This window comes from Salvelinus alpinus, chromosome 21 (assembly GCF_045679555.1).
Source record: "Salvelinus alpinus chromosome 21, SLU_Salpinus.1, whole genome shotgun sequence".
Taxonomy (NCBI): domain Eukaryota; kingdom Metazoa; phylum Chordata; class Actinopteri; order Salmoniformes; family Salmonidae; genus Salvelinus; species Salvelinus alpinus.
Genome location: NC_092106.1, coordinates 17,567,285 through 17,592,142, shown reverse-complemented (window position 1 = coordinate 17,592,142; position 24,858 = coordinate 17,567,285). Strand labels below are relative to the sequence as shown.

At 46.5% G+C, this 24,858-nt stretch overlaps 1 protein-coding gene across 3 annotated transcripts in view; it reads left to right on the top strand.

Moving 5' to 3' along the window:
- LOC139547936 (stAR-related lipid transfer protein 13-like) overlaps positions 1-24,858 on the top strand; it is a 135,079-nt gene that overhangs the window by 40,868 nt on the left and 69,353 nt on the right. For 2 of the 3 annotated variants that reach the window (XM_071357145.1, XM_071357143.1), the window contains exons 2-4: positions 10,592-12,258; positions 20,602-20,751; positions 22,681-22,851. In XM_071357145.1, coding sequence (XP_071213246.1) covers positions 10,792-12,258; positions 20,602-20,751; positions 22,681-22,851 — 1,788 coding nt within the window. In that variant the 5' untranslated portion in view covers positions 10,592-10,791. Of the gene's footprint in view, positions 1-10,059; positions 10,217-10,591; positions 12,259-20,601; positions 20,752-22,680; positions 22,852-24,858 lie in introns of those variants that run through there. The other variant, XM_071357144.1, reaches the window with a different exon arrangement.

The window sequence follows — 24,858 nt, the reverse complement described above, 5'->3', positions numbered from 1 at the left end:
AATTTTCTCTCCCCTTGCACCTGGCTATCGGGGGAATTTGGGAAAGTTTGGGCTGTTTATGATAACCCGCTTATCTTATTGTGGTGATTTTGTTCGAGAGAACATATCTGATTCTCCGCTAATCAAACAGATAAGCTCTAGCGAAGATTCAGCACCATTGATAGCCATGTGGTTGATCATTGCCCACGAATCTATACCGGCCGTGCATTATGTTCCTTTCTAACGTAGAATATATTTGACATAAAAGCTAACATTTTCTTATTGCATTCATTATCATTCGTTAGCCTAAAAATCTATACTCTTTCTAGCAATTTCTAGTCAATGGTCAAGGTCTTGTTTTAAAATGTTTGTCACAGAATAAAGTAAATGAATCGTGAGACCTCTGGCTACACAAAATTGGACTATATAATGAAATTAAATAAAGAAGTCAAGCTCCTGAGATGATTATTTTCCATTATCATGACCTGAACACCTCCCTCTGCAACTGGATCCTGCACTTCCTGACAGGCCACCCCCAGGTAGTGAGGGTAGGCAACAACACATCGTCATGGCCGTGCACGACTCCAACATCATCATTAATACGTTTGTTGACAACACGACGGTGGTAGGCTTGATCACCGACGACGATGAGACAGCTTATAGGGAGGAGGTCAGTGAACTGGTAGGGTGATGCCAGGACAACAACCTTTGCCTCAACGTCAGCAAGACAAAGGAGCTGATCATGAATTACAGTAAACAGGAGGGCCGAGCATGCCCCCTTCCACATAGGGGGCATGCTCGGGCCTGTGGAGCTGTTCGAGAGCTTCAAGTTCCTCGGTGTCCACATCACTAAGGAATTAACATGGTCCACACTCACCAACACAGTCATGAAGAAGGGACAACAACACGTCTTCCCCCTCAGGAGACTGAAAAGATTTGGTATAGGCCCTCAGATCCTCAAAAGTTATACAGCTGCACCATTGAGAGCATCTTGACTGGCTGCATCGTCGCTTGTATGGCAACTGCTTGGCATCCAACCACAAGGCGCTACAGAGGATAGTGGGTATGGCCCAGTACATTATTGGGGCCGAGCTCCTTGCCATCCAGGACCTCTATACCAGGAGGTGTCAGAGGAAGGCCCTAAAAATTGTCAAAGACTCCAGCCACCCAAGTCATAAACTGATCTCTCTGCTACCGCACAGCAAGCTTTACCGATGCAATAATAATAATAACGAAATAGCTACCCGGACAATCTGCATTGAGCCCTTTTGCACTAACACTTTTGACTCATGACATACGCTGCTGCTACTGCTTATTACCTAACTGTTTCCTAGTCACTTTACCCCTACCTATATGTACTGTACATATCTACCTCAATTATCGCATACCCCTGCACTTTGACTCAGTACTAATTTCAGTTTATGTGACAAAACAAGCAAGTATAGTGTAGAGAATCATTGTACCATCCAAACTGCTATGAAATATATTTTCTATAACCAAACATAATGTATTTTCAGGTGTTTGAAGCTGGTGTACAAAACAGAAAGTAACAGATGCAAAAATTAAACTTAAAGCGGGAAGCATAGAAATATAACACATAGAACAGATCTACCGCTTCTTAGACTTGCTTTCATTTCCATGTGAATTTTGTCGGGTCAGCCAAAAAGTTCCATATTGCAGCTTAACATTTTCATGTTCAATTTTCATGTTTAACATAAAAGACCCCTTCACTTTTTCCACATTTCGTTAAGTTACAGCCTTATTCAAAAATAAATGAAATATATTTTTTCCCTATCAATGTACACACAATTTCTCATAATGACGAAGCAAAAAACGTTTTTTAGAAATTTTTGCAAATGTATTAAACATCAATCAATCAATCAATCAATTTTATTTTATATAGCCCTTCGTACATCAGCTAATATCTCGAAGTGCTGTACAGACACCCAGCCTAAAACCCCAAACAGCTAGTAATGCAGGTGTAGAAGCACGGTGGCTAGGAAAAACTCCCTAGAAAGGCCAAAACCTAGGAAGAAACCTAGAGAGGAACCAGGCTATGAGGGGTGGCCAGTCCTCTTCTGGCTGTGCCGGGTGGAGATTATAACAGAACTATGCCAAGATGTTCAAAAATGTTCATAAGTGACAAGCATGGTCAAATAATAATCATGAATAATTTTCAGTTGGCTTTTCATAGCCGATCATCAAGAGTTGAAAAACAACAGGTCTGGGACAGGTGGCGGTTCCATAACCGCAGGCAGAACAGCTGAAACTGGAATAGCAGCAAGGCCAGGTGGACTGGGGACAGCAAGGAGTCACCACGGGCGGCAGTCCCGACGCATGGTCCTAGGGCCCAGGTCCTCCGAGAGAAAGAAAGAGAGAAGGAGAAAATTAGAGAGCCAAGATTTTCAAAATGTTCATAAATGACAAGCATGGTCAAATAATAATCAGGAATAAATCTCAGTTGGCTTTTCATAGCCGATCATTAAGATTTGAAAACAGCAGGTCTGGGACAGGTAGGGGTTCCATAACCGCAGGCAGAACAGTTGAAACTGGAATAGCAGCAAGGCCAGGCGGACTGGGGACAGCAAGGAGTCACCACGGCCGGTAGTCCCGACGTATGGTCCTAGGGCTCAGGTCCTCCGAGAGAAAGAAAGAGAGAAGGAGAAAATTAGAGAGAGCCAAGATTTTCAAAATGTTCATAAATGACAAGCATGGTCAAATAATAATCAGGAATAAATCTCAGTTGGCTTTTCATAGCCGATCATTAAGAGTTGAAAACAGCAGGTCTGGGACAGGTAGGGGTTCCGTAACCGCAGGCAGAACATAAAAAACTGAAATACCTTATTTACATAATCATTCAGACCCTTTGCTATGAGACTCGAAATTTAGTTCAGGTGCATCCTGTTTCCATTGATCATCCTTGAGATGTTTCTACAACTTAATTGGAGTCCACCTGTGATTGGACATGATTTGGAAAGGCACACACCTGTCTATATAAGGTTATTTTATTTGTATTGTTTTTGTTGTCTGTATAAGGTCCCACAGTTGACAATGCGTGTCAGAGCAAAAACCAAGCCATGAATTCAAAGGAATTGTCCATAGAGCTCCGAGACAGGATTGTGTCGAGGCACAGGTCTGGGGAAGTGTACCAAAAACCTTCTGCAGCATTGAAGGTCCCCAAGAACACAGTGGAACACTTCTGCAACTTTGAAGGTCCCCAAGAACACTTCTTCCATTCTTAAATGGAAGAAGTTTGGAACCACCAAGACACTTCCCAGAGCTGGCCGCCCGGCCAAACTGAGCAATTGGAGGAGAATGGCCTTGGTCAGGGAGATGACCAAGAACCCGATGGTCACTATGACAGAGCTCCAGAGTTCCTCCATGGAGATGGGAGAACCTTCCAGAAGGACAACCAACTCTGCAGCACCACCAATCAGGTCTTTATGGTAGAGTGGCCAGACGGAAGCCACTCCTCAGCAAAAGGCACCTACAGGACTCTCAGACCATGAGAAACAAGATTATCTGGTCTGATAAAACCAAGTTGAACTCTTTGGCCTGAATGCCAAGCGTCACGTCTGGAGGAAAACCGGCACCATCCCTACGATGAAGAATAGTGGTGGCGCCATCATGCTGTGGGGATGTTTGTCAGCAGCAGGGACTGGGAGAATAGTCAGGATCGAGGGAAAGATGAACGGCGCAAAGTACAGCGAGATCCTTGATGAAAACCTGCTCCAGAAGGTTCATTACCTCAGACTGGGGCAAAGGTTCCAACAGAACAACAACCCTAAGCACACAGCCAAGACAACGCAGGAGTGGCTTCAGCCAGAACCCGGACTTGAACCCGATCTAACATCTCTGGAGAGACCTTAAAATAGCTGTGCAGCAACGCTCCCCATCCAACCTGACAGAGCTTCAGATGATCTGCAGAGAATATTGGGAGAAACTCTCCAAATACAGGTGTGCCAAGCTTGCAGCATCATACCCAAGAACATTCAAGGCTGTAAGCGCTGCCAAAGGTGCTTAAAGAAAGTACTGAGTAAATCCATTTTAGAATAAGGCTATAACGTAACAAAATGTGGAAAAAGTGAAGGGGTCTGAATACTTTCCGAATGCACTATATTTCCATCGCATTTTAACCACTATTTGTCAAAATGGCAATCAGGCATCGATTATCATGTCACCAGAATAAGACCCTCTGCATTTATTGGAAAGGAGCATGAAGCTCATACCGTGCATTTCAAGGTCGCGTGTACAGTTTCAGCATAAAGAATGTGTGCGCTTTGAATAAATGGCAAATTTTTGTGGAAGTAATTACGGTAGGCTACAAATACGCACACGTCCTGAGCGTTGATTATTGATCATGCAGATAGTAGAGCAGAAGGCCATATCCAAGATAGATTTAGACATTACATATCATTTAACAGTTCCATTCCACATCACGTTGTTCATAGAAATAATTTACTATAATTTACTGGTTTCTCTGTTATCAGAGAAACAGGGAATGGGTTTCGGAGGTAAATCCTGGTAAATCTCGGTATCCTGGACGTGGCAGGGGTGTGGTAGGGGTCGTGGCAGGAACGCAGTCTGCCTGTCACCACAGCTGAATTTTAGAGAACATTTGAGAGGCCCCCCATCTTGCCAGTGTAGAGACGTTTTTACATTTTTAAGCCAATTTCCTGCTATTCTATAAATGTCTCCATGGAGCTGAGAGAAATGTTTGCAGTTTTAAAGCTTATTTCCTGTCATTCTATGCAATTTGCCATGGCTAATGCTGTGTTATTTTGCTCAAACATAATAACAAAATCAATACCACTAAATTCATTGTTTTGGGAATTTTCAATTCTCCCTGACTGTCTAGCTTTTATTTTGGTGATTGTTAGTTCTCAAAGATTAAATGATTTAAAGATATACAGATCCATTATCTTTTCTACATACTCTATATCTGTTTTTAGTTGTTGAGCTGCTTTTTTTTAATCCCCAAAATTAGTAAAAAATGTTAAGCACTGTTTGGGCGACCTGAAAGACACAACGTTAGGTGACCCGCCCAAGGATTTCAATTGCAGAAAAAATCCCTGCACACATGTGTTGGTGTCACTGTGTTCCTCTCCCTCCATGTGAATATACTGTGTGTTGGTGTCACTGTGTTCCTCTCCCTCCATGTGAATATACTGTGTGTTGGTGTCACTGTGTTCCTCTCCCTCCATGTGAATATACTGTGTGTTGGTGTCACTGTGTTCCTCTCCCTCCACGTGAATATACTGTGTGTTGGTGTCACTGTGTTTCTCTCCCTCCATGTGAATATACTGTGTGTTGGTGTCACTGTGTTCCTCTCCCTCCATGTGAATATACTGTGTGTTGGTGTCACTGTGTCCCTCTCCCTCCATGTGAATATACTGTGTGTTGGTGTCACTGTGTTTCTCTCCCTCCATGTGAATATACTGTGTGTTGGTGTCACTGTGTCCCTCTCCCTCCATGTGAATATACTGTGTGTTGGTGTCACTGTGTCCCTCTCCCTCCATGTGAATATACTATGTGTTGGTGTCACTGTGTTCCTCTCCCTCCATGTGAATATACTGTGTGTTGGTGTCACTGTGTCCCTCTCCCTCCATGTGAATATACTGTGTGTTGGTGTCACTGTGTCCCTCTCCCTCCATGTGAATATACTGTGTGTTGGTGTCACTGTGTCCCTCTCCCTCCATGTGAATATACTGTGTGTTGGTGTCACTGTGTCCCTCTCCCTCCATGTGAATATACTGTGTGTTGGTGTCACTGTGTTCCTCTCCCTCCATGTGGATATACTGTGTGTTGGTGTCACTGTGTCCCTCTCCCTCCATGTGAATATACTATGTGTTGGTGTCACTGTGTTCCTCTCCCTCCATGTGAATATACTGTGTGTTGGTGTCACTGTGTTCCTCTCCCTCCATGTGAATATATTGTGTGTTGGTGTCACTGTGTTCCTCTCCCTCCATGTGAATATACTGTGTGTTGGTGTCACTGTGTTCCTCTCCCTCCATGTGAATATACTATGTGTTGGTGTCACTGTGTTCCTCTCCCACCATGTGAATATACTGTGTGTTGGTGTCACTGTGTCCCTCTCCCTCCATGTGAATATACTGTGTGTTGGTGTCACTGTGTCCCTCTCCCTCCATGTGAATATACTGTGTGTTGGTGTCACTGTGTTCCTCTCCCTCCATGTGAATATACTGTGTGTTGGTGTCACTGTGTCCCTCTCCCTCCATGTGAATATACTGTGTGTTGGTGTCACTGTGTCCCTCTCCCTCCATGTGAATATACTGTGTGTTGGTGTCACTGTGTCCCTCTCCCTCCATGTGAATATACTGTGTGTTGGTGTCACTGTGTCCCTCTCCCTCCATGTGAATATACTGTGTGTTGGTGTCACTGTGTTCCTCTCCCTCCATGTGAATATACTGTGTGTTGGTGTCACTGTGTCCCTCTCCCTCCATGTGAATATACTGTGTGTTGGTGTCACTGTGTCCCTCTCCCTCCATGTGAATATACTGTGTGTTGGTGTCACTGTGTTCCTCTCCCTCCATGTGGATATACTGTGTGTTGGTGTCACTGTGTCCCTCTCCCTCCATGTGAATATACTATGTGTTGGTGTCACTGTGTTCCTCTCCCTCCATGTGAATATACTGTGTGTTGGTGTCACTGTGTTCCTCTCCCTCCATGTGAATATACTATGTGTTGGTGTCACTGTGTTCCTCTCCCTCCATGTGAATATACTGTGTGTTGGTGTCACTGTGTTTCTCTCCCTCCATGTGAATATACTGTGTGTTGGTGTCACTGTGTCCCTCTCCCTCCATGTGAATATACTGTGTGTTGGTGTCACTGTGTCCCTCTCCCTCCATGTGAATATACTGTGTGTTGGTGTCACTGTGTTTCTCTACCTCCATGTGAATATACTGTGTGTTGGTGTCACTGTGTCCCTCTCCCTCCATGTGAATATACTGTGTGTTGGTGTCACTGTGTCCCTCTCCCTCCATGTGAATATACTGTGTGTTGGTGTCACTGTGTTTCTCTCCCTCCATGTGAATATACTGTGTGTTGGTGTCACTGTGTCCCTCTCCCTCCATGTGAATATACTGTGTGTTGGTGTCACTGTGTCCCTCTCCCTCCATGTGAATATACTGTGTGTTGGTGTCACTGTGTTTCTCTACCTCCATGTGAATATACTGTGTGTTGGTGTCACTGTGTCCCTCTCCCTCCATGTGAATATACTGTGTGTTGGTGTCACTGTGTCCCTCTCCCTCCATGTGAATATACTGTGTGTTGGTGTCACTGTGTTCCTCTCCCTCCATGTGAATATACTATGTGTTGGTGTCACTGTGTCCCTCTCCCTCCATGTGAATATACTGTGTGTTGGTGTCACTGTGTCCCTCTCCCTCCATGTGAATATACTGTGTGTTGGTGTCACTGTGTCCCTCTCCCTCCATGTGAATATACTGTGTGTTGGTGTCACTGTGTCCCTCTCCCTCCATGTGAATATACTGTGTGTTGGTGTCACTGTGTCCCTCTCCCTCCATGTGAATATACTGTGTGTTGGTGTCACTGTGTTCCTCTCCCTCCATGTGAATATACTGTGTGTTGGTGTCACTGTGTTCCTCTCCCTCCATGTGAATATACTGTGTGTTGGTGTCACTGTGTTCCTCTCCCTCCATGTGAATATACTGTGTGTTGGTGTCACTGTGTTCCTCTCCCTCCATGTGAATATACTGTGTGTTGGTGTCACTGTGTCCCTCTCCCTCCATGTGAATATACTGTGTGTTGGTGTCACTGTGTCCCTCTCCCTCCATGTGAATATACTGTGTGTTGGTGTCACTGTGTTCCTCTCCCTCCATGTGAATATACTGTGTGTTGGTGTCACTGTGTTCCTCTCCCTCCATGTGAATATACTATGTGTTGGTGTCACTGTGTCCCTCTCCCTCCATGTGAATATACTGTGTGTTGGTGTCACTGTGTTCCTCTCCCTCTATGTGAATATACTGTGTGTTGGTGTCACTGTGTTCCTCTCCCTCCATGTGAATATACTGTGTGTTGGTCTCACTGTGTTCCTCTCCCTCCATGTGAATATACTGTGTGTTGGTGTCACTGTGTTCCTCTCCCACCATGTGAATATACTGTGTGTTGGTGTCACTGTGTCCCTCTCCCTCCATGTGAATATACTGTGTGTTGGTGTCACTGTGTTCCTCTCCCTCCATGTGAATATACTGTGTGTTGGTGTCACTGTGTTCCTCTCCCTCCATGTGAATATACTATGTGTTGGTGTCACTGTGTTCCTCTCCCACCATGTGAATATACTGTGTGTTGGTGTCACTGTGTCCCTCTCCCTCCATGTGAATATACTGTGTGTTGGTGTCACTGTGTCCCTCTCCCTCCATGTGAATATACTGTGTGTTGGTGTCACTGTGTTCCTCTCCCTCCATGTGAATATACTGTGTGTTGGTGTCACTGTGTCCCTCTCCCTCCATGTGAATATACTGTGTGTTGGTGTCACTGTGTCCCTCTCCCTCCATGTGAATATACTGTGTGTTGGTGTCACTGTGTCCCTCTCCCTCCATGTGAATATACTGTGTGTTGGTGTCACTGTGTCCCTCTCCCTCCATGTGGATATACTGTGTGTTGGTGTCACTGTGTCCCTCTCCCTCCATGTGAATATACTGTGTGTTGGTGTCACTGTGTCCCTCTCCCTCCATGTGAATATACTGTGTGTTGGTGTCACTGTGTTCCTCTCCCTCCATGTGAATATACTGTGTGTTGGTGTCACTGTGTCCCTCTCCTCCATGTGAATATACTGTGTGTTGGTGTCACTGTGTCCCTCTCCCTCCATGTGAATATACTGTGTGTTGGTGTCACTGTGTTCCTCTCCCTCCATGTGAATATACTGTGTGTTGGTGTCACTGTGTTCCTCTCCCTCCATGTGAATATACTGTGTGTTGGTGTCACTGTGTCCCTCTCCCTCCATGTGAATATACTGTGTGTTGGTGTCACTGTGTTCCTCTCCCTCCATGTGAATATACTGTGTGTTGGTGTCACTGTGTTCCTCTCCCTCCATGTGAATATACTGTGTGTTGGTGTCACTGTGTGCCTCTCCCTCCATGTGAATACACTGTGTATTATTGTGAGTGTGTGTGTGTGTGTGTGTGTCATCCTATTTGTATGAGGCTGTATGGTTTGAGGCTGGATTATATTGGGTTTAGATCAACCAGACTAATAAATAATCTTCCATTACACCATACAGATCAATCATACTAATCAATAATCATCCATTACACCATACAGATCAACCATACTAATCAATAATCATCCATTATACCATACAGATTAACCATACTAATCAATAATCATCCATTACACAATACAGATCAACCATACTAATCAATAATCATTCATACAGATCAACCATACTAATCAATATACTTCAAGCTCTCCATACATACAGAAGGCAAAGTTATTTTCCAGGGAATTTAAGGACAGTTGCAAAGGCATTCATGACTGTGTTTAAGCTGTACCAAGACCTCACAGTTGGGGTTAGTGTATCTATCTGTGAAATGTAGGGAATGCAGTTACTGATGTAACTTTGTTGTCAGCTTGTTTGGAAAGAGCAGTCTGAGAAAAGCCTCCCTTTGTACCCTGAACAGATGGTTATCCCCTACACAGAGTGGAGTGCTTATGGAATGTGTGTGTGTGTGTGTGTGTGTGTGTGTGTGTGTGTGTGTGTGTGTGTGTGTGTGTGTGTGTGTGTGTGTGTGTGTGTGTGTGTGTGTGTGTGTGTGTGTGTGTGTGTGTGTGTGTGTGTGTGTGTGTGTGTGTGTGTGTGTGTGTGTGTGTGTACATCAGCTGCTGGGCAGAATAGCTAGATTCCTGTGTGCAGAGATATCACTGCTGTAGTGTTTGAAACAGATCCAGACTTGAACGTTGCGACTGCAGCCAGATGTTCAGATTCACAGCTAGCAGCTCCTCTCTGGGGTCTATGTCCCACATCGCACCCTATTCCCTACATAGTGCACAACTTTTGACCAGAGCCCTATGGACCCTGGTCAAAAGTGGCGCAATATATAGGAAATAGGGTGACATTTGGGACACAGCCTGGATATTAGCTCCGCTGGACTCTCTGGCTTCACTCCAGCTGTAGTTAGCTCACTGCTAGTAGAAGAGTCAAAAGGGGAAAGAAGAAACACACTTACAATATACTATCTTGGTATATCTGTGCTTAAAGGTAAAGTTATTACTATTCTTTTAGTTGAAATGGATGTGTGTGATGGATCTGAACCCGAGGACAGCAGGCAGTCTTTGAGCAATGTCATTGTGAGATGTTTATGGCTTGGAACTAATGCGTTTTCTTGTCTGTTTGTTTAATGCAGTATTTTTCTTTGTATCTTCTCTAATGCCATATCTTCTTTGTATCTTCTCTAATGCAACATCTTTTCTAATGCAGTATCTTTTCTAATGCAGTATCTTCTCAAATGCAGTATCTTCTCTGTATCTTCTCTGTATTGCTGTATCTTCTCTGTTTGTTTAATGTTGTAACGTTATCTTCTCTCTTTGTTTAATACTGTATATTCTTAGTTTTTAATGCTGTATCTTGTTTCAGGTGATTTGCTGTTTGATCTGTTTGAAAGTTGGTGTTGCTGATCCAGGTGCTGAGGTGGTCTGAAAGGAACATGGCAAATCCATATAGCTCTTACATCAGACAGCAGTCCCTCTGGATCTACCTGACCACCAGTCACACCACCAGACTACCTGTTCCCTAGTAACACACCGTAACAGACTGTAACAGACTGTAGAGACAACATGGACACAGTTCTGATGGTTACTCTGGAGGAGCGACAGTCTCTGGTCATGTCAGCATCATCTGGTAGGACCTTCTCACCCCAGACACAGCCACTGGCACAGACACAGGTACAGACACAAGTACAGCAACAGACACAACCAGAGACACAGACACACCAGTCCTCCTCAGAATGTGCTTCAGAGTCTTCTCACGATGACGACAGCTCCACAGAGAGCAGTGAGGATGTTTGTTTGGCTGGACCTCTAAGCCTGGAGCTGTCAAAACTGGAACTAGACAACCATAACACACCCCAGCAGGATAGGGAGGCTGGTAGTGACTATAACAGGACTGGACCTCCTGGGATAGAGGAAAAACAAGATGTTAGTACTGGAGATCCAGGAGGGCCAGTAGAGTCTGGTTCTGATGTCTCCCCTCCTGACCCTCTAGACCCTCTCCAGATCGTCTGTCCCGCGGGTCTCCTCAGTGAGCCAGGTGATGCCAATAACAATGGATTGGATTTACACAGCACTTCTCCAGCTGAGGACCCCTGCCTTTCCTCCAATGTTCCTTCTCCTAGGATAGAGGGAGATGTGGATGTTCTTGCTCCTAGGATAGAGGGAAACCTGGAGGTTGAGGACAGTGACAGACCTGTAGAATCAGGGCATTCCCTGGATGCTAACTTCTCTGGTCAGCTAGAGGACATGGAGCTGGGGCATACCTCGCCCAGACAGACAGAGAGCGACATGGAGCTAGAGGGGGAGTCACCCAAATGGACAGAAACAGACAGCCAGTCTGAGGACCACTCAGAGGGGCCTGTGGAGAACGGACATGTCCCTACTGATCTGGAACACACAGAAGACAACCATGTGCCCTTCCCTCTAGGACCTATCCGTACCCTTCTGGTCCAATCAGAGGCAGAGGTCAGCCATGTCACTATCTCCGTGGTCCAATCAGAGACTTTTAGCTCCATCCCTTCTCTAGTGGTCAGTGTGGACAACAACATGGATCCCTTCAGACCTCCCTTCCTCCCCCTGGCCCTCTCTGAGGCCCCCTTGGCGGGGCTAGGCCTCTGCGATCACCCCCGCATCATCAAACACAAACCTAGCTCCATCACCTTCTCAGACTACACCTGTAGTTCTTCCACCTGTCACTCTAGCACCGACCACAGTGTCTTCATCAATGACAGCTCCGACTGCAGGGAGTCTTCTTCAGAGGAGGATGATGAAGGTGATGTTGATGAAGATGGGGATGATGACGACGTATTCCCAGAGCTGCTTCAGAGCAGGGAGTTCCTGGTCAGTCGGAGGAGACGGAGCAGCAACAGAGACAAATTAGTTAAGAAGAGAAGTTCTCTGAATCCCCAGGCTGAGGCACCAGTCAGCTCTACAACCAACACTACAGCCAGCTCCCACCTCTCCTCCTCTTCTTCCTCCAAAAACCAGAACCACGGCGGCTACGAGGCAGAGACTGAGACCAGCAGCACAGAGGTAGGCTACTGTTTGTTGACATTATTAATGTCATTACAGACATTACAGTATTTTAGAGACACAACTGTAAAGATAGTCCCACCTATATTCCTCACATATTTATGTAATATTCATGTCTTTGTTGAATGGTTCAGTAGAGATGTGTTTGAAAGTTTATGTCAGGGTTAGGCACTGTGTACTAACTGTAGTTTAACACCATTAGATACAGTATATTAATATACATGAATCTATTGTATATGAATATATTCCATCCTGTTCTCTCAATGAGGAAATGTGACTCCCCCAGGCTGTGTATTTCCTGCCTCCTGGCCAGGAGCCATATGTATCAAGGGTCTTAGAGTAGGAGTGCTGATCTATGAGCAGTTCTTGGGTTAAATGTGGAAGACCCAACCCAAGTTGTACAGCCTACTAGGTATCCCCTTTCCTTTACTCTGAGATGCTTGATACAAAAAGGCCCCAGATGTCTTCCATTATTTAATTCCACTTAGGCTCAATACAAACACAGTGCTTTGCTATACAAACACTTTCAATAGTCTGCTCCCCACTGTTTGTTGTTTTTGCATTCTGAGATATTACTCTATTGGAATGAGTTTGTGGGAGTACATTGAAAATCTAGCATTTTCCCCAGCATTTTAAAACACAAAACCCAGCAGGCATTGCAGGAATGCAGACATCCTTAAACAGCCTTTGCTTTCCCTCCAGTCCTGTTTTGTCAGAGCTCCTACACAGGCTTCATCGTGTCTATTACAGTAACAGTGAACTTAGTCTAACCTTAACCAACAGTATCTACAGCTTTATTCAGCTTCATTCTCCCCTATAATGTCTATAGTGCACTCCTCAGCTCTGATCAAAAGTAATGCATTATAAGGAATAGGGAGCCATACTGCAGCAGCTCTGTGGTGTTTTTCTCCCAACCGTCCCTCTGATCTTGGTAGTTACCAGGCTGTGACTCCATCCCTCCAGGTTTACTAGTTACCAGGCTGTGACTCCATCCCTCCAGGTTTACTAGTTACCAGGCTGTGACTCCATCCCTCCAGGTTTACTAGTTACCAGGCTGTGACTCATCCCTCCAGGTTTACTAGTTACCAGGCTGTGACTCATCCCTCCAGGTTTACTAGTTACCAGGCTGTGACTCCCTCCCTCCAGGTTTACTAGTTACCAGGCTGTGGCTCCATCCCTCCAGGTTTACTAGTTACCAGGCTGTGACTCCATCCCTCCAGGTTTACTAGTTACCAGGCTGTGACTCATCCATCCAGGTTTACTAGTTACCAGGCTGTGACTCATCCCTCCAGGTTTACTAGTTACCAGGCTGTGACTCATCCCTCCAGGTTTACTAGTTACCAGGCTGTGACCTCATCCCTCCAGGTTTACTAGTTACCAGGCTGTGACTCATCCCTCCAGGTTTACTAGTTACCAGGCTGTGACTCCCTCCCTCCAGGTTTACTAGTTACCAGGCTGTGGCTCCATCCCTCCAGGTTTACTAGTTACCAGGCTGTGACTCCATCCCTCCAGGTTTACTAGTTACCAGGCTGTGACTCATCCCTCCAGGTTTACTAGTTACCAGGCTGTGACTCATCCCTCCAGGTTTACTAGTTACCAGGCTGTGACTCCATCCCTCCAGGTTTACTAGTTACCAGGCTGTGACTCATCCCTCCAGGTTTACTAGTTACCAGGCTGTGACTCATCCCTCCAGGTTTACTAGTTACCAGGCTGTGACTCCCTCCCTCCAGGTTTACTAGTTACCAGGCTATGACTCCAACCCTCCAGGTTTACTAGTTACCAGGCTGTGACTCCATCCCTCCAGGTTTACTAGTTACCAGGCTGTGACTCTATCCCTCCAGGTTTACTAGTTACCAGGCTGTGACTCTACCCCTCCAGGTTTACTAGTTACCAGGCTGTGACTCCCTCCCTCCAGGTTTACTAGTTACCAGGCTGTGACTCCATCCCTCCAGGTTTACTAGTTACCAGGCTGTGACTCATCCCTCCAGGTTTACTAGTTACCAGGCTGTGACTCCATCCCTCCAGGTTTACTAGTTACCAGGCTGTGGCTCCATCCCTCCAGGTTTACTAGTTACCAGGCTGTGACTCATCCCTCCAGGTTTACTAGTTACCAGGCTGTGACTCCATCCCTCCAGGTTTACTAGTTACCAGGCTGTGACTCCATCCCTCCAGGTTTACTAGTTACCAGGCTGTGACTCCATCCCTCCAGGTTTACTAGTTACCAGGCTGTGACTCCGTCCCTCCAGGTTTAATGGTAGTTACCAGGCTGTGACTCCATCCCTCCAGGTTTAATGGTAGTTACCAGACTGTGAGTGACCCCATCCTCCAAGGTTTACTGGCCTTTAAAAGTCTCTTTTGGACCTTGATGAATCATGTTTACATCATACACCTATGGTTTACCTGTGTCAGAGACACCAGATCTCTGACAGTGCATAGCTGTCATTCCTCAGCTTAACCCTCTGTAGATAACGACATATAATGTAACCTTTATTTAACTAGGCAAGTCAGTTTTAAGAACAAATTCTTATTTACAATGATGGCCTACCGGGGAACAGTGGGTTAACTGCCTTGTTCAGGGGCAGAACGACAGATTTTTACCTTGTCAGCTCGAGGATTCGATCCAGCAACCTTTCGGTAACTGGCCCAACACTCTAACCACTAGGCAACCTGCCGCCACAAGAATAGTAAAATAGCAACCCTAACCCTGGAGATTAGAACATACAGTAAAACAGAGGGGAGAGGTTAGGTAGGGAACACTCCCACTGCCTCTGCTGATAGCCCTGGCAGGCTTTACAGGCTGTATGACACAACACTGTGAATGGGCTGTTTGGGAGCATAAAGGTTGTTTGGGGAAAGGGAGGAGGAGTGCTTTAAATACCTGGAACTGGTTTAAACTGGGACTTGGTCTAAATAGGAAACAGGGTGGCATTTGGGATGCAACCAGGGGCTCTGACAGGCAGCACTCCTGTTTGTTTTCAGACAGTCCATTTGGGATGCAACCAGGGGCTTTGACAGGCAGCACTCCTGTTTGTTCTTCAGACAGTCCATTTGGGATGCAACCAGGGGCTCTGACAGGCAGCACTCCTGTTTGTTCTTCAGACAGTCCATTTGAGATGCAACCAGGGGCTCTGACAGGCAGCACTCCTGTTTGTTCTTCAGACAGTCCATTTGGGATGCAACCAGGGGCTCTGACAGGCAGCACTCCTGTTTGTTCTTCAGACAGTCCATTTGGGATGCAACCAGGGGCTCTGACAGGCAGCACTCCTGTTTGTTCTTCAGACAGTCCATTTGGGATGCAACCAGGGGCTCTGACAGGCAGCACTCCTGTTTGTTCTTCAGACAGTCCATTTGGGATGCAACCAGGGGCTCAGACAGGCAGCACTCCTGTTTGTTCTTCAGACAGTCCATTTGGGATGCAACCAGGGGCTCTGACAGGCAGCACTCCTGTTTGTTTTTCAGACAGTCCATTTGGGATGCAACCAGAGGCTCTGACAGGCAGCACTCCTGTTTGTTCTTCAGACAGTCCATTTGGGATGCAACCAGGGGCTCTGACAGGCAGCACTCCTGTTTGTTCTTCAGACAGTCCATTTGGGATGCAACCAGGGGCTCTGACAGGCAGCACTCCTGTTTGTTCTTCAGACAGTCCATTTGGGATGCAACCAGGGGCTCTGACAGGCAGCACTCCTGTTTGTTCTTCAGACAGTCCATTTGGGATGCAACCAGGGGCTCTGACAGGCAGCACTCCTGTTTGTTCTTCAGACAGTCCATTTGGGATGCAACCAGGGGCTCTGACAGGCAGCACTGCTGTTTGTTCTTCAGACAGTCCATTTGGGATGCAACCAGGGGCTCTGACAGGCAGCACTCCTGTTTGTTCTTCAGACAGTCCATTTGGGATGCAACCAGGGGCTCTGATAGGCAGCACTCCTGTTTGTTCTTCAGACAGTCCATTTGGGATGCAACCAGGGGCTCTGACAGGCAGCACTCCTGTTTGTTCTTCAGACAGTCCATTTGGGATGCAACCAGTGGCTCTGACAGGCAGCACTGCTGTTTGTTCTTCAGACAGTCCATTTGGGATGCAACCAGGGGCTCTGACAGGCAGCACTCCTGTTTGTTCTTCAGACAGTCCATTTGGGATGCAACCAGGGGCTCTGACAGGCAGCACTCCTGTTTGTTCTTCAGACAGTCCATTTGGGATGCAACCAGGGGCTCTGACAGGCAGCACTCCTGTTTGTTCTTCAGACAGTCCATTTGGGATGCAACCAGGGGCTCTGACAGGCAGCACTCCTGTTTGTTCTTCAGACAGTCCATTTGGGATGCAACCAGGGGCTCTGACAGGCAGCACTGCTGTTTGTTCTTCAGACAGTCCATTTGGGATGCAACCAGGGGCTCTGACAGGCAGCACTCCTGTTTGTTCTTCAGACAGTCCATTTGGGATGCAACCAGGGGCTCTGATAGGCAGCACTCCTGTTTGTTCTTCAGACAGTCCATTTGGGATGCAACCAGGGGCTCTGACAGGCAGCACTCCTGTTTGTTCTTCAGACAGTCCATTTGGGATGCAACCAGTGGCTCTGACAGGCAGCACTGCTGTTTGTTCTTCAGACAGTCCATTTGGGATGCAACCAGGGGCTCTGACAGGCAGCACTCCTGTTTGTTCTTCAGACAGTCCATTTGGGATGCAACCAGGGGCTCTGACAGGCAGCACTCCTGTTTGTTCTTCAGACAGTCCATTTGGGATGCAACCAGTGGCTCTGACAGGCAGCACTGCTGTTTGTTCTTCAGACAGTCCATTTGGGATGCAACCAGGGGCTCTGACAGGCAGCACTCCTGTTTGTTCTTCAGACAGTCCATTTGGGATGCAACCAGGGGCTCTGACAGGCAGCACTCCTGTTTGTTCTTCAGACAGTCCATTTGGGATGCAACCAGGGGCTCTGACAGGCAGCACTCCTGTTTGTTCTTCAGACAGTCCATTTGGGATGCAACCAGGGGCTCTGACAGGCAGCACTCCTGTTTGTTCTTCAGACAGTCCATTTGGGATGCAACCAGGGGCTCTGACAGGCAGCACTCCTGTTTGTTCTTCAGACAGTCCATTTGGGATGCAACCAGGGGCTCTGACAGGCAGCACTCCTGTTTGTTTTAAGACAGTCCATTTGGGATGCAACCAGGGGCTCTGACAGGCAGCACTCCTGTTTGTTTTAAGACAGTCCATTTGGGATGCAACCAGGGGCTCTGACAGGCAGCACTCCTGTTTGTTCTTCAGACAGTCCATTTGGGATGCAACCAGGGGCTCTGACAGGCAGCACTCCTGTTTGTTCTTCAGACAGTCCATTTGGGATGCAACCAGGGGCTCTGACAGGCAGCACTCCTGTTTGTTTTAAGACAGTCCATTTGGGATGCAACCAGGGGCTCTGACAGGCAGCACTCCTGTTTGTTTTAAGACAGTCCATTTGGGATGCAACCAGGGGCTCTGACAGGCAGCACTCCTGTTTGTTTTAAGACAGTCCATTTGGGATGCAACCAGGGGCTCTGACAGGCAGCACTCCTGTTTGTTTTAAGACAGTCCATTTGGGATGCAACCAGGGGCTCTGACAGGCAGCACTCCTGTTTGTTCTTCAGACAGTCCATTTGGGATGCAACCAGGGGCTCTGACAGGCAGCACTCCTGTTTGTTCTTCAGACAGTCCATTTGGGATGCAACCAGGGGCTCTGACAGGCAGCACTCCTGTTTGTTTTAAGACAGTCCATTTGGGATGCAACCAGGGGCTCTGACAGGCAGCACTCCTGTTTGTTTTAAGACAGTCCATTTGGGATGCAACCAGGGGCTCTGACAGGCAGCACTCCTGTTTGTTTTAAGACAGTCCATTTGGGATGCAACCAGGGGCTCTGACAGGCAGCACTCCTGTTTGTTTTAAGACAGTCCATTTGGGATGCAACCAGGGGCTCTGACAGGCAGCACTGCTGTTTGTTTTAAGACAGTCCATTTGGGATGCAACCAGGGGCTCTGACAGGCAGCACTCCTGTTTGTTTTAAGACAGTCCATTTGGGATGCAACCAGGGGCTCTGACAGGCAGCACTCCTGTTTGTTTTAAGACAGTCCATTTGGGATGCAACCAGGGGCTCTGACAGGCAGCACTCCTGTTTGTTTTAAGACAGTCCATTTGAACTACAGATTTTCATACTAGCCATCTGAGGGCACCATTGCTACATAGTAATCCTACATGGCCTATGCACACGTCTCTCTAGCTTTCTCTCCCACTCGCTCTCTCTGTGCATCAATCAGTTGGTTATGGTATGTTTGTGTATACTGTAAAAATACATGTTTCTGTGATGTTGTTTATCTTTATCTAGTTTAGAAGTGAAAAGATTATACTGGTGTGACTCAGTGCAGAGTAGAAGCCTGTTCTCAACAGGGGATAGACCTGGGAACTTAGCAGGTAACTCCTAGAAAGTTCAGAGAGAATGGGTTATAAGTTAGGAGAGAATGGGTTTGAACTATTTTTCAGCTGAGTAACCTATTAGCCTAGCCGTTGTTCCCTTTCACATGCCACCCTGCTCCATTTCTACCCCAATCATCAATCCATTCCAACCCAATCAACCCTCTCCCTGCCTGGTGATCTATGCCTCTCTCAGTGGGTGGTATGGTCCAGGCACAGCGCCCAGAGCTCACACACTTCATTCCTCATTATCATGTCAAAGACCCGGCCATGGGGTTTACAATGTGGCCAATTTACCCTGATGAAGATATCGTCCCTCTCACGTTTAGTTTTCCCCTGAAGATAACACTACTGTCTGTCTCATGCCGACAGCATTGCCATGGCATCAGTGTTTTTCACCATTTATGGGGCCAGAAAGAGGAGGTAAAAGGAATCATGGGTAGTGTCTCTCTCAGCTTCAAGCCTTCTCTGAAATTCCACTCATTCTGAGAAAAAGTGTCCGCATTCCGAGGCGGGCAGGCAGCACTGTGTGTGGCTGTCAGAGAGAAGAGAGACAGTAGGAGACATTGTGTTCTAGTGTGTTCCAGATATAGCACAGAGAGACAGACAGATAGACAGATTGAGGCGTTTTCCCTGTCAGAGGGGAACCAGCTGACCCTAGGTGGACTGACTTCTGCTCTGATCACTACTAGTAACACCTTTATGTTGTAGGAATTCTCTAGATGCATTACCACCTCTAGATCCCTGTCTCTACATTGATTATTGTTTCTCCTGAACTGTATTTCCTATATTTTCTCGTCCATTCCCATTTTGTTTTCATTCTGATGAAGGCCGTTGGCGGCCAAAACGTCATGGCTTTAACTTGAACTAGATTAAAATAGCATCACGATTTTAATAGTGAGGGAAAATCACGCCTATTTACTGTATGTTGTGACTGAGACTCACTGCCTCTACATTGAAGCAGGAAGAACAGGAGGCCAATGGGAGGGTCACACCCATGGCTCAGACACCAGCACTACTACAGTAGGTCCTCTAGAGAACACACTCCTCAATAGGATGATTGTTAGGAGGAGAGGGGTTTTAATGCAGCATGGAGAAAGAGCTGGGCGCACAGGGGCTCCTGGGGGCACTAACAGACAGAACACAGAGCCAGGGGCCAGGGGGTTCCAGGGGGCCGGGGCTCCAACAGACAGACACACTCAGAACACAGACAACAGTTCCGCAGTTTAATTCCAGGAAATTAATGAATGGCTTTGTTTCGGCTGCTTGCCTTCTGAGTCACACTGTTGCGCAACAAGGGTCTCAAAGAGAGAGAGAGAGACCTTAACCTCCAGATCTTCCAACATGTTTGTCTCTGGATGTGTCCCTATATAGTGCCTATGGGCCCTGGTCAAAAGTAGTGCACTATAAAGGGACTAGGGTGCCATTTGGGACACACCCAGAGACAAACATGAGCTGTGTTAGAGAATCTGGACTGTAGGTTAAGATCTGTGATACTGCGTGATGACTGCTAAGAACTAGGTGGTGAAGATATCACATTTCCCTCTATGCTGGTCTGTACTGTTTACGTTCAATCTGACATTTCTGCAAGTATTTTTCTGCTCCTCTAATGATCTCTTAAATGTATTTAGAGTTTTTAGTTGTCACCTGGTGCTCATAACCTTCTCCAACTATCTGAACGATTTCAACGTTATCATCCAGAGAATTAAATCGTAGCTCTCTGAATGATCTTATTTTTTTCCTGTACAACTACAGAGTAGTGATTGTTGTAGTCCTAATTAATTTACCTTTCTTCCTGATACTGCATGCTCCGGCTTTGTACATGGTGTCACAATAGTCTGTTTCTGCAGAATCTATAGGTTTCTCCAGTGTTGTCTAATAACCGTCTCCCCCCTGCCTTTCTCTTCCCCCAGGAGTCTCCCCTGGTCCAGCCTCAGACCCTGTGGTGTGAGTCTATGAGCCAGCTGATGAGGAAACTGGACCAGCTCAACCTGGACATAGAGGAGGCTCTAAGTGCATCATCCTCCCCCTCGGACACACCCTGCACAGCACGCAGACAACAGGTCAGTCACACACACACCCTGCACAGCACGCAGACAACAGGTCAGTCACACACACACACCTGCACCGCACGCAGACAACAGGTCAGTCACACACACACCTGCACCGCACGCAGACAACAGGTCAGTCACACACACACCCTGCACCGCACGCAGACAAGAGGTCAGTTACACACACACCCTGCACCGCACGCAGACAACAGGTCAGTCACACACACACCCTGCACAGCACGCAGACAACAGGTCAGTCACACACACACCCTGCACAGCACGCAGACAACAGGTCAGTCACACACACACCCTGCACCGCACGCAGACAAGAGGTCAGTTACACACACACCCTGCACAGCACGCAGACAACAGGTCAGTCACACACACACCCTGCACCGCACGCAGACAAGAGGTCAGTTACACACACACCCTGCACAGCACGCAGACAACAGGTCAGTCACACACACACCCTGCACCGCACGCAGACAAGAGGTCAGTTACACACACACCCTGCACCGCACGCAGACAACAGGTCAGTCACACACACACACACACACACACACACCCTGAACCGCACGCAGACAACAACTCAGTCACACACACACACACACACACCCTGCACTGCACGCAGACAACAGGTCAGTCACACACACACACACACACACACACCCTGCACAGCACACAGACAGACAGCAGGTGACATGACCATGTTAACTGAAATGCGAGCCATGTACTAACCAGTGATACATTTGGGAAATCTATACATTCCTCTGCAGCCTATCATGATGGCACATGCTTTTTCATGCTCTCTGCTGTCTATAATCAATTTACTGAGCTTTGTGAATAGGAAATCCTGATGGATTATTGTTATAGTCATTCAACAGGTGTCTAACAGAACTATAAGTCCATGCTGCTATATCATGTACTTTACAATACACATACAGTACGTTCACCTAGCTAACATACATTTCATCTAGGAACCATACTAGACTCAGGATGGCACCCTATTCCCTTTATAGTGCACTACTTTTGACCAAAGCCCTATGGGTGCCATTGGGATGCAGCCTCAGAAGCTTGTAGGTCTGGGAAGGACTGTTCCGTCATAAGCTTTAAGGATAACTGTGATATATGTTGATATACTGTACATACAGCAGGTTGTCATACAGTGGAAGCTGTCTGTCTGGGACACTATGGCCATTGTCAGGCAGTCTTTGATTCTGCTTCTCTGAATGCTACAGGCGTCCATTTTATGACGTGAGAGGAGGGAGCTGGCTGTTAGAAAAGCTGCGTGGTGTGTCTAGCAGTAGTCTGGCCAGGGTGGTGGGCCAGGCGGGGCGGAGACAGACAGACAGCCATTGTGTGGAGATGTTGTTACCGGGACCTTGTAGCTCTGGTCCTACATAAGACTCCTCTCATGGAGGCTTGCATCATGACATACCCCAGCAGTTAGTTAGCAGAGGGCAACAACAGAAAGAGTACAGTCCTTCCCATGGTTCTGTATGTGATCAGCACAGAGGTCTTGTTGTGTGGGTAGAGGAGGTTGTTTGTATGATTGAGCACGTTAGGAATGGTTACAGAGTGGTTAGCAGAGGGGCACATGCCTGAAGGCATCACATCATGCAGCCATAACACACATTCAGAGAGACATCTTTAACTAACGACAGGCAGCCGCCGGCGGAGGAGACCACACGACATCTTTACTAGAGGGACTTGACAAGGACACACTCTTTGTCCTTTCAGAGGACGATTAACAGGCTGCCTTGTCTCTGTCTGTCACTGTCTGTCCGATAGAACTTTGAACTGAAGACTGCGTTCCCTGCCGCTGACCATCCCAGAGACAGACAGACAGACAGAAAGACTGACAGACAGACTGGCAGATAGACAGACAGACAGGCAGGCAAGGATCCAGTGTTGACGGTTGTTATTGTGCTGTTGTTGCAGTGTGGAGCTGTGTCTGGGACGGCAGTAAACCAATCTCTTAATGAGAAGGACAGTACACTGCTGCAGCGAGGGGAACCAGACACAGGAGAATGTCCCAGACAGGACCAACACAAGACCACGGCCCCTCGTAGCTCAGCCATAGGAACCAGAGCCAGGACCAAGAAGACAGTCGTAAGTTCCTCTGTGACTCTCCCTCCTCCTTTCGACTCCTGCTTACTCTGTGCCTGTCTGTCTGGGTCTGGGTGAAACAATTTGATATAGATATCATAAGCGAGCTCTCAGTGCCTCCACAAAGTATTCATACCCCTTAACTTATTCCACATTTTGTGGTGTTACAGCCTGAATTCAATATAGATTCAATTTTTTAAATTATCTCACCCATCTACACGCAATACCCCATAAAGACTAAATGAAAATATGTTTTTAGAATTTTTTCAAATGTATAAAAAATGAAATACAAAAATACAGTATCTCATTTACATAAGTATTCGCACCCCTAAGTCAATGCATGTTAGAATCCCTTTTGGCAGTGATTACAGCTGCGAGTCTTTCTGGGTAAGTCTCTAAGAGCTTTGCACATTATCATTTATAAGACAGCCATTTCCAAGTCTTGCCATAGATTTTCAAGCCGATTTAAGTCAAAACTTTAACTAGGCCACTCAGGAACATTCAATGTCATCTTGGTAAGCAACTCCAGTGAATATTTGGCCTTGTCTTTTAGGTTAATGTCCTGCTGAAAGGAGAATTTGTCTCCAAGTGTCTGTTGGAAAGCAGACTGAACCAGGTTTTCCTCTAGGATTTTGCCTGTATTTAGCTCTAATCTGTTTATTTTTATCCTAAAAAACTCCCTAGTCCTTGCAGATGACAAGCATACCCGTAACATGATGCAGCCACCACCATGCTTGAAAATATGAAGAGTAGTACTCAGTGATGTGTTGTGTTGGATTTGCCCCAAACCTAAAACTTTGTATTCAGGACATAAAGTAACTTTTTTTGCCACATGTTTTGCAGTTTTACTTTAGTGCCCTGTTGCAAACAGAATGTATATTTTGTAATATGTTATATTCTGTACAGGCATCCTTCTTTTCACTCTGTCATTTAGGTTAGTATTTTGGAGTAACTACAATGTTGTTGATCCATCCTCAGTTTTCTCCTTTCACAGCCATTAAACTCTGTAACTGTTTTAAAGTCACCCTTGGCCTCATGGTTAAGTCTCGGTTTCCTTCCTCTCCGGCAACTGAGTTAGGAAGGACGCCTGTATCTTTATTGTGACTGGGCGTATTGATACACCATCCAAAGTGTACTTAATAACTTCACCATGCTCAATAGGTGCCCTTCTTTGCGAGATATTGGAAAACCTCCCTGGTCTTTGTGGTTGAATCTGTGTTTTAAATTCACTGCTCAGCTGAGAGACCTTGCAGATAATTGTATGTGTGGGGTACAGAGATGAGGTAGTCATTCAAATATCATGTTAAACACTAGTCTTGAACTTATTTAGGCTTGGCATAACAAAGGGGCTGAATAATTATTGACTCAAGTTCCCAAAATAATTCCACTTTGACATTATGGGGTATTGTGTGTAGGCCAGTGACATAAAATCTCAATTTAATCCATTTCATATTCAGGCTGCCTTCAGCTAGCTACAGAAAGTATTTTAAATAGATTTTCTCTGCTAATTTAAACAACATTCCTCTTATTAGCTGTGAAATGTAATTGATGTACTAAGAATGGCACTGTTTTGGATATAATGAGAAGTCCACAGCAGAGCTGTCCGTTGTATCCTCTTCTGTTCCTTGTTTGACACAGTGTGTACGCAGGAAGTGTGTGTGTGAGTGGTTTACTGTCCCCAGGTCAGGTGTTAGTCTGCCTATTAGACAGGTTTAGCAAGGAAAACAATGGAGAGGTGGGGCTAGGTATGTTTTGTGGCGGCTGTGTGGAAACCCTGCTAACGGCCTGTGTCTGTATAGGTACCATGTCTGGATGAGGATCAGATTCGACAGGTGAATGACTAATTAGATTGGTGGGAACAGAACGATGTGGCTTTGTGCTCTCCAGTCCTGATGCAGTCTGCTTCTCAGAGTCTCAGAGCAGATTACAGAGCCAGAAAGCTGAGGAACCCCACCAAGGTCTGAGTCAGAGACAGACAGGCTGCATGGAGACCACCTTCACACCGTACAC